The sequence below is a fragment of the Argentina silus genome, assembly GCF_951799395.1.
Source record: "Argentina silus genome assembly, chromosome: 22".
NCBI classification, from domain to species: domain Eukaryota; kingdom Metazoa; phylum Chordata; class Actinopteri; order Argentiniformes; family Argentinidae; genus Argentina; species Argentina silus.
In genome coordinates this window covers 2,673,966-2,682,860 of record NC_139676.1, presented here as the reverse complement: position 1 = coordinate 2,682,860, position 8,895 = coordinate 2,673,966, and the positions used below count along the sequence as shown (strand labels likewise).

At 52.8% G+C, this 8,895-nt stretch overlaps 1 protein-coding gene across 1 annotated transcript in view; it reads right to left on the bottom strand.

Annotated features, from left to right (window-relative positions):
- Positions 1–8,826, bottom strand: part of LOC310821998 (ATP-binding cassette sub-family D member 3-like) — a gene marked incomplete at both ends in the record, with an annotated part of 10,899 nt that extends 2,073 nt beyond the window's left edge. Inside the window, 14 exons of the mRNA XM_083694287.1 lie at positions 3–83; positions 449–540; positions 700–797; positions 948–1,017; positions 1,968–2,037; positions 2,146–2,288; positions 2,675–2,731; positions 2,873–2,996; positions 5,289–5,386; positions 6,414–6,483; positions 7,073–7,161; positions 7,846–7,941; positions 8,282–8,318; positions 8,717–8,826. Coding sequence (XP_083550413.1) covers positions 3–83; positions 449–540; positions 700–797; positions 948–1,017; positions 1,968–2,037; positions 2,146–2,288; positions 2,675–2,731; positions 2,873–2,996; positions 5,289–5,386; positions 6,414–6,483; positions 7,073–7,161; positions 7,846–7,941; positions 8,282–8,318; positions 8,717–8,826 — 1,235 coding nt within the window. The remainder of the gene's footprint in view (positions 1–2; positions 84–448; positions 541–699; positions 798–947; positions 1,018–1,967; positions 2,038–2,145; positions 2,289–2,674; positions 2,732–2,872; positions 2,997–5,288; positions 5,387–6,413; positions 6,484–7,072; positions 7,162–7,845; positions 7,942–8,281; positions 8,319–8,716) is intronic.
- Between the last annotated feature and the right edge of the window lie 69 nt (positions 8,827–8,895).

The following is an 8,895-nucleotide window of genomic DNA, read 5'->3' as shown; positions in this document are numbered from 1 at the left end:
GCTGAGTCACCATGGTCCTCTCATATTTCCCAGAGTTCAGCTCTTTCAGCACCTGCATGATCTCAGTGATGCGAGCGGTGAAGCTGGGGAGGAGATGGGGGGGGGGGAGGGGGAGGAGAGGATGGGAGGAGGGGAGGAGAGGAGGGGAGGCAAGGAGAGGAGAGGAGAGGGGGGGAGAGGAGGAGAGGAGGAGGGATGTAGAACATTAAATGAGGAGAAAGCAGTAACTGTCATTTTAGAAGTTGAAACACAAGTACCAGGTGTGTGAGCAGGTGTGTGTGGTGTGTGAGCAGGTGTGTGTGGTGTGTGAGCAGGTGTGTGTGGTGTGTGAGCAGGTGTGTGTGGTGTGTGAGCAGGTGTGTGTGGTGTGTGAGCAGGTGTGTGTGTGAGCAGGTGTGTGTGTGGTGTGTGAGCAGGTGGTGTGTGTGTGTGTGTGTGTGTGTGTTACCCTGAGAGCCTGGTCATCTCCCTGCCTGCCAGGACGATCCTCCCCAGGGCCTGAGACATGCTCAGCAACATCCTGCCACTCTGGTAGTAGTCCTGGGGGGGAGGGGGAGGGGGAGGGGGGAGGTTAGGGGCTGATCCCAAGAGAAGTCTGTTGATTTCTCTCTCTCTCTCTCCCCCTCCCCCTCCCTCTCCCTCTCTCCCCCCCCTCCCTCCTCCCTCCCTCCCTCCCTACCTCCCCCCTCCCTCCCTCACCTCCAGCAGCTCAGCGTGGGTGCTGTGCAGGTGGCGTGGGTGGGCGTGGTTTAGGAAGGGTCTGCTGACCACCAGGTATCCAACCACAGTGGCGATGTCTATGATGCAGGCAAGAAGTCAAAATCAGACGTCATGCTAACCACATACACACTATAACACACACACACACACACACACACTATCATCACGCTATCAACAGCACTGTCATTGGCTAACGATAGCTTATCAAACACGATGGAAGTTCTCACACTTAGCGATGATGCTGTCCACAAAGCCCATGGAGAAACGGAAGAGGATGAAGTTGTGTAAATGATGGACCTGAGAGAGGGGAGGAGAGGAGGGGAGAGGAGAGGAAAGGAGAGGAGAGGAGGAGGAGGAGGAGGAGGAGGAGGAGGAGAGCACAGGCATAGAGACACTGTCCAGGTTATCAAGTCATACAGGACACAGGACTAAACTACATCAACCAGGCAAGACCAGTTAGGCAAGACCTAGCTAGTCTGGTAGGACCTGGCTGGTAGGACCTGGCTGGTAGGACCTGGCTGGTAGGACCTGGGCTAGTCTGGTAGGACCTGGCTGGTAGGGTCTGGCTAGTCTGGTAAGACCTGGCTGGTAGGATCTGGCTAGTCTGGTAGGACCTGGCTGGTAGGACCTGGCTAGTCTGGTAGGACCTGGCTGGTAGGGTCTGGCTAGTCTGGTAGGACCTGGCTGGTAGGACCTGGCTAGTCTGGTAGGACCTGGCTGGTAGGGTCTGGCTAGTCTGGTAGGACCTGGCTGGTAGGACCTGGCTAGTCTGGTAGGACCTGGCTAGTCTGGTAGGACCTGGCTAGTCTGGTAGGACCTGGCTAGTCTGGTAGGGTCTGGCTGGTAGGACCTGGCTGGTAGGACCTGGCTGGTCTGGTAGGACCTGGCTGGTAGGACCTGGCTGGTCTGGTAGGACCTGGCTAGTCTGGTAGGACCTGGCTGGTAGGACCTGGCTAGTCTGGTAGGACCTGGCTAGTCTGGTAGACCCTGGCTAGTCTGGTAGGACCTGGCTAGTCTGGTAGGGTCTGGCTGGTAGGACCTGGCTAGTCTGGTAGGACCTGGCTGGTAGGACCTGGCTGGTAGGACCTGGCTGGTCTGGTAGGACCTGGCTGGTAGGACCTGGCTGGTAGGACCTGGCTAGTCTGGTAGGACCTGGCTGGTAGGACCTGGCTGGTAGGACCTGGCTGGTAGGACCTGGCTAGTCTGGTAGGACCTGGCTAGTCTGGTAGGACCTGTCTGCGTCTCACCAGTTTGTGGAAGGTGGAGTGGATCGTCTGCTTCTCTCTCATGTTACCGTTATAGAACGCCACCTCCTCACTGGGGAAACAGAGAGAGAGGGTGATGACTGGAGGAGAGAGGAGGGGAGGAGAGGAGAGGAGAGGAGGAGAGGAGAGGAGAGGACAGGAGAGGAGGAGAGAGGAGGACCTGTTGGTGATGAGTCGGGAGTTGACGTAGCGGTACTCTCCCTCGTATCGCTGCTCCGTCACTGTCATCTTCCCCATTGGTTGACGCAGACGGGTCAGAATCAGCCCGGAGAACACCAGGTAGCCAATCATACAGGCCGGACCCTGGAGGGGCGGGGCAGAGGAGAGGAGGAGAGGAGGAGAGGAGGGGAGGAGGAGAGAGGGGAGGAGGAGGAGAGAGGAGAGGGGAGGAGAGAGGAGAGGAGAGGAGGCGGGGGAGGAGGAGGAGAGGAGGAGGAGAGGAGGAGAGGGGAGAGAGGAGAGGAGGAGGGGAGGAGGAGAGAGGAGGAGAGGGGAGAGAGGAGAGGAGGAGGGGAGAGGGGAGGAGGAGAGAGGGGAGGAGAGGAGAGGAGAGGGGAGGAGGAGAGGAGGAGAGGAGAGGAGAGGAGAGGGGAGGAGAGTCATTAGAATAATAGAGGACAGTATCAAGCTGCATTCAGGACGAACATCGACCACTCAGGACCCTCTGTTCTAGACAGGAAGTGACGTACCTGAGCTCCGATGGCGGCGGTGAGCTTGAAGATGTAGAGGCCGATGTCCAGGAGAGGCTGGAGACAGGATGTTACATCATAGAGGGGAGGAAACAGAGAGAGGAGCGTCCCACAGCAGTAGATGATGTAAACATGCTTATTTATGTCAATATGTTGCTGTTTACCTCACTGTGGTTGGAGTATGTTGTTGTTGTTTACCTTGCTGAGGTTGGAGTAGAGGTCCACCACGCTGTTACAGAACCTCTCCACGTCCTGCGTGAGCAACTGGTCGGCGTTGGCAATGCGGTTGTCAAGGTTACCCATCTTATAGTAGGTGTAGCCCCTAGAAGAGACAGGCGATTGGACGGTGGTTCAGCGTGAGGAGAGAGGTGATTGGACGGTGGTTCTATCTATCTACCTGTCGGGGTGAATGGTGCCAGAGTGTAGACAGTGGTGTGGTGTAGACAGTGGAGTAGACAGTGGTGTAGACAGTGGTGTGGTGTAGACAGTGGTGTGGTGTAGACAGTGGTGTAGACAGTGGTGTGGTGTAGACAGTGGTGTAGACAGTGGTGTGGTGTAGACAGTGGTGTAGACAGTGGTGTGGTGTAGACAGTGGTGTGGTGTAGACAGTGGTGTAGACAGTGGTGTAGACAGTGGTGTAGACAGTGGTGTAGACAGTGGTGTGGTGTAGACAGTGGTGTGGTGTAGACAGTGGTGTGGAGTAGACAGTGGTGTGGTGTAGACAGTGGTGTAGACAGTGGTGTAGACAGTGGAGTAGACAGTGGTGTGGTGTAGACAGTGGAGTAGACAGTGGTGTAGACAGTGGAGTAGACAGTGGTGTAGACAGTGGTGTGGTGTAGACAGTGGTGTGGTGTAGACAGTGGTGTGGTGTAGACAGTGGTGTGGTGTAGACAGTGGTGTAGACAGTGGTGTGGTGTAGACAGTGGTGTAGACAGTGGTGTGGAGTAGACAGTGGTGTGGTGTAGACAGTGGTGTGGTGTAGACAGTGGTGTAGACAGTGGTGTGGTGTAGACAGTGGTGTGGTGTAGACAGTGGTGTGGTGTAGACAGTGGTGTGGTGTAGACAGTGGTGTGGAGTAGACAGTGGAGTAGACAGTGGTGTAGACAGTGGTGTAGACAGTGGTGTAGACAGTGGTGTAGACAGTGGTGTGGTGTAGACAGTGGTGTAGACAGTGGAGTAGACAGTGGTGTAGACAGTGGTGTAGACAGTGGTGTAGACAGTGGTGTGGTGTAGACAGTGGTGTAGACAGTGGAGTAGACAGTGGTGTAGACAGTGGTGTAGACAGTGGTGTGGTGTAGACAGTGGAGTAGACAGTGGAGTAGACAGTGGTGTAGACAGTGGAGTAGACAGTGGAGTAGACAGTGGTGTAGACAGTGGAGTAGACAGTGGTGTGGTGTAGACAGTGGTGTGGAGTAGACAGTGGAGTAGACAGTGGTGTAGACAGTGGTGTAGACAGTGGTGTAGACAGTGGTGTAGACAGTGGTGTAGACAGTGGTGTAGACAGTGGAGTAGACAGTGGTGTAGACAGTGGTGTAGACAGTGGAGTAGACAGTGGAGTAGACAGTGGTGTAGACAGTGGAGTAGACAGTGGTGTAGACAGTGGAGTAGACAGTGGTGTAGACAGTGGTGTAGACAGTGGAGTAGACAGTGGAGTAGACAGTGGTGTAGACAGTGGTGTAGACAGTGGAGTAGACAGTGGTGTAGACAGTGGAGTAGACAGTGGTGTAGACAGTGGAGTAGACAGTGGTGTAGACAGTGGTGTAGACAGTGGTGTAGACAGTGGTGTAGACAGTGGTGTAGACAGTGGTGTAGACAGTGGAGTAGACAGTGGTGTAGACAGTGGTGTAGACAGTGGTGTAGACAGTGGTGTAGACAGTGGAGTAGACAGTGGAGTAGACAGTGGTGTAGACAGTGGTGTAGACAGTGGTGTAGACAGTGGTGTAGACAGTGGTGTAGACAGTGGTGTAGACAGTGGTGTGGTGTAGACAGTGGTGTAGACAGTGGAGTAGACAGTGGTGTAGACAGTGGTGTAGACAGTGGTGTGGTGTAGACAGTGGAGTAGACAGTGGTGTAGACAGTGGAGTAGACAGTGGTGTAGACAGTGGAGTAGACAGTGGTGTAGACAGTGGTGTGGAGTAGACAGTGGAGTAGACAGTGGTGTAGACAGTGGTGTAGACAGTGGTGTAGACAGTGGTGTAGACAGTGGTGTAGACAGTGGTGTAGACAGTGGAGTAGACAGTGGTGTAGACAGTGGAGTAGACAGTGGTGTAGACAGTGGTGTAGACAGTGGTGTAGACAGTGGTGTGGTGTAGACAGTGGAGTAGACAGTGGTGTAGACAGTGGAGTAGACAGTGGTGTGGTGTAGACAGTGGAGTAGACAGTGGTGTGGTGTAGACAGTGGAGTAGACAGTGGTGTAGACAGTGGAGTAGACAGTGGTGTGGTGTAGACAGTGGTGTGGTGTAGACAGTGGAGTAGACAGTGGTGTAGACAGTGGTGTAGACAGTGGTGTGGTGTAGACAGTGGTGTGGTGTAGACAGTGGTGTGGAGTAGACAGTGGTGTGGTGTAGACAGTGGTGTAGACAGTGGTGTGGTGTAGACAGCAGCAGGACTCACTGCAGGTACTGGTCATAGAGGTGTTCAGTCAACCGGACCCGGCACAGCAGCTTCAGCTCGTTCAGACCCAGCTTCAGGAAGTTGTTGACTAACGAGATCTGGAACAGAAACGCAGGGGTCAGGGGTCAGGGGTCGCGTGGAGAGCAGGGGATGACATCAGCAAGTGTCTATGCATTGAAATCAGGCGAGGCTGGTGGAGGTAGAAATCAGAGGACGGGCTCACTGTAATTCATGCAGTGGAACGAGGAATGGCATCAAACACACGTTTGGTACATTTCCTCACATTACAGTGAGCCCATCCTCCGATTTCTACCTCCACCAGCCTCGCCTGGTTGGAACCTATCCACTATGAATACAGCCAATCATTATGCAGAAGACTCAGCAGGAAGTATGTGGTTTAATTAGTTCATCTCCACACCATCACAAGGACCAAGGCACACGCCAACGAGTGTGTGTGTGAGTGTGAGTGTGAGTGTGTGAGAGCGTGTGCGTGTGTGTGAGTGTGAGTGTGTGAGTGTGAGTGTGTGTGTGAGTGTGAGTGTGAGTGTGTGAGTGTGTGTGTGTGTGAGTGTGAGTGTGAGTGTGTGAGTGTGTGTGTGTGTGTGAGTGTGAGTGTGTGAGTGTGAGTGTGAGTGTGTGAGTGTGAGTGTGAGTGTGTGTGAGTGTGTGAGTGTGAGTGTGTGAGTGTGAGTGTGTGTGTGTGTGTGAGTGTGTGTGTGTGCAGGGTTCTCCCCAGGACGTCTGAACAGCGCTAGACTGCATTGTCAAATCCTGACGTCAATACCGATAAAACGCTGAATTCCCTGAGGAACATCATAACGCATAACTTAACGATGTCGTTGGCGATCAAAGATAGTTACTCTACCGTTACTAAATATGTGGTTTAATAAAGATAGTTACTCTACCGTTACTAAATATGTGGTTTAATAAAGATAGTTACTCTAGTTACTTGTGATGTTCCTCAGTGAGTTCAGCGTTTTAGTGGTATTTTTTGCGCATTTTGAGGTGAATAAACGTGAGTGGGGTTTTGATGATGCGATCCAGACATCCTGAGGAGAACCCTGACTGTAGAACAACAGACAGTCTAGACTCAGAGAAAAGAGAGGTAAGGAAAGGTCAACTTACAAACGGCATGACTGTTATAAAGTTGAACAAGCACCTCTTGAAATCTGTTGTTGAACGACCAATAATTGCACTGCAAACCAACATGCACAGAGTGAACACACACACACACAACTCAAGCGCGTACACAATATCAGTTACAGTCGCACGTTTTCAACCAGCCAGGACACACAACCACCAAAGCTAAAGCAGTTTCATCCATCAGTAGGCAGCCTAGCAGACTCATCAGGCCAGGGTTCGAGGGTCTGGATGCCCGGCTAAGGCCTTCATGCAGCAGCCACAAGGCCTCTGGTGTTCCCCTGGGGGGGCACCGCTACGTCTACCAGCCACAAGGCCTCTGGTGTTCCCCTGGGGGGGCACCGCTACGTCTACCAGCCACAAGGCCTCTGGTGTTCCCCTGGGGGGGCACCGCTACGGTCACAGCTACCTTACCCCCGGGATCACTGCTATATATGAGTAAAAGTGCTTCTTGAACAGACTGACATCTCTCTTAATGATTCCACTGTGGAGGAACGGAGAGGACGGCAGAGGGTTAGCATCCGCCTCAACAGACATGACTAATGGATCTGTGGGGAGGAGCAGGAGGAGGAGTTGATATGCAGTGAGGGCTGTGGTTGGTTGGCTTGGTTCTGAGTGTTCTGGGTTTGATTGGTGCGCCCTACCTCTCGATCATGGTTCCGTTCTGGATCATCCAGACGTCACAGTAGGTCCTGGCCACCAGCATCACCGCCACCAGGAGACAGTACCCCGACTGAGGGGGGGTGGGGGGGGGGGGGTAGAGTTAAAGGAGGAAGAGGAGGGTTGGGTAAGATTCCGATATTCTAAAATTATTTTTTCTAGTTTTTACTGCAAGGGAAAACAGCTTCTGTCACAGTGATGGTGGTTACTCTTCCTTAACCAATCATCAACCCCAACTCTGGATCAGCACAGTGACATCATCAGAGAGCCTGGCGTCTAACAGTGACATCATCATAGAGCCTGGCGTCTAACAGTGACATCATCAGAGAGCCTGGCGTCTAACAGTGACAGCATCAGAGAGCCTGGCGTCTAACAGTGACATCATCAGAGAGCCTGGCGTCTAACAGTGACATCATCATAGAGCCTGGCGTCTAACAGTGACATCATCAGAGAGCCTGGCGTCTAACAGTGACAGCATCAGAGAGCCTGGCATCTAACAGTGACATCATCAGAGAGCCTGGCGTCTAACAGTGACATCATCATAGAGCCTGGTGTCTAACAGCGTTCTGTGGATATGACAAATAAACGTTGATTTGATTTGAGATGTGAGTGTCCATCAGAGGTCAGGAGAACATGATACTACCTTTACTGAACACCTGAGGAACCATAGGTTAGGGGCTACCTAACCCTAACCCTAACTCTAACCCTAACCCTAACTCTAACCCTAACCCTAACTCTAACCCCTAACCCCTCCTACCTCTTTACAGAGGACCTGAGGAACCATGATCCTGACGATCTTCAGGATGCGTGAGAAGAACACCTTGTCCACCCCGGTCCTCTCCTTCTTGGTGTCCTGTCACACACACACACACACACACACACACACACACGTATAAACCACAGTGAAAACCTCCTCAGCTCACTTTGGCCTGTTGGTCAGGGAACAGGACAGGGCTAGTGACAGACAGACAGCTTTCAGCTCTGGATGTGGTTGGAGTGGACAGGGCTAGTGACAGACAGACAGCTTTCAGCTCTGGATGTGGTTGGAGTGGACAGGGCTAGTGACAGACAGACAGCTTTCAGCTCTGGATGTGGTTGGAGTGGACAGGCAGGGACTTCAGACTGGGACTGGAAAGTAACTATCCTACACTGCTGAGTTCGCTGGAGGTCACATTCCACATACATGTACTTACATCTCTGTCCAACTGAAGCTCTGATGATCCTTTACGTCTGAACGCAAAACAAAGGGAAGAAACTTAATTGAACCGTAACAGACAGACAGACAGACAAACGGAGACAGACAAACGGACAGACAGACAGAAAGTCGGGCAAACAGACACACAGACAGACAGGCAGACAAACAGACACGCAGAAACAGACAGACAGACGGGTGGACGGAGGTTGACACAGACAGTTGAGTTCATTGTACAAATATACATACATTTCATGACAACAGCGCCTGGTGGTATTATATTAGTTATACCGTCATACCGATGTTGTGATATTGTCATATTAGATCCGTTACACTATTTGCAGAAATCAATGTCACCGACAAGCTGCCATCCTAACCCTAACCCTAACCCTAACCCTAACCCTAACCCCGCCGTGGAGCTGGGTGGATAACTTACCCGTTCAGCTTGGCTGCATGTCTCCTTCGTTTGAGAAGGTACAGGGTGAGGACGACGGCCGCTGCTACAGAGGAGCTGGTCGCTGTCAGGTATTTACTGCCAGCCGCCATGTTTCCTCCTCCGTCTGACCGGGGGGGGGGAGAGGGGGGGGAGGGAGGGGGAGAGGAGGGAGGGGGGGA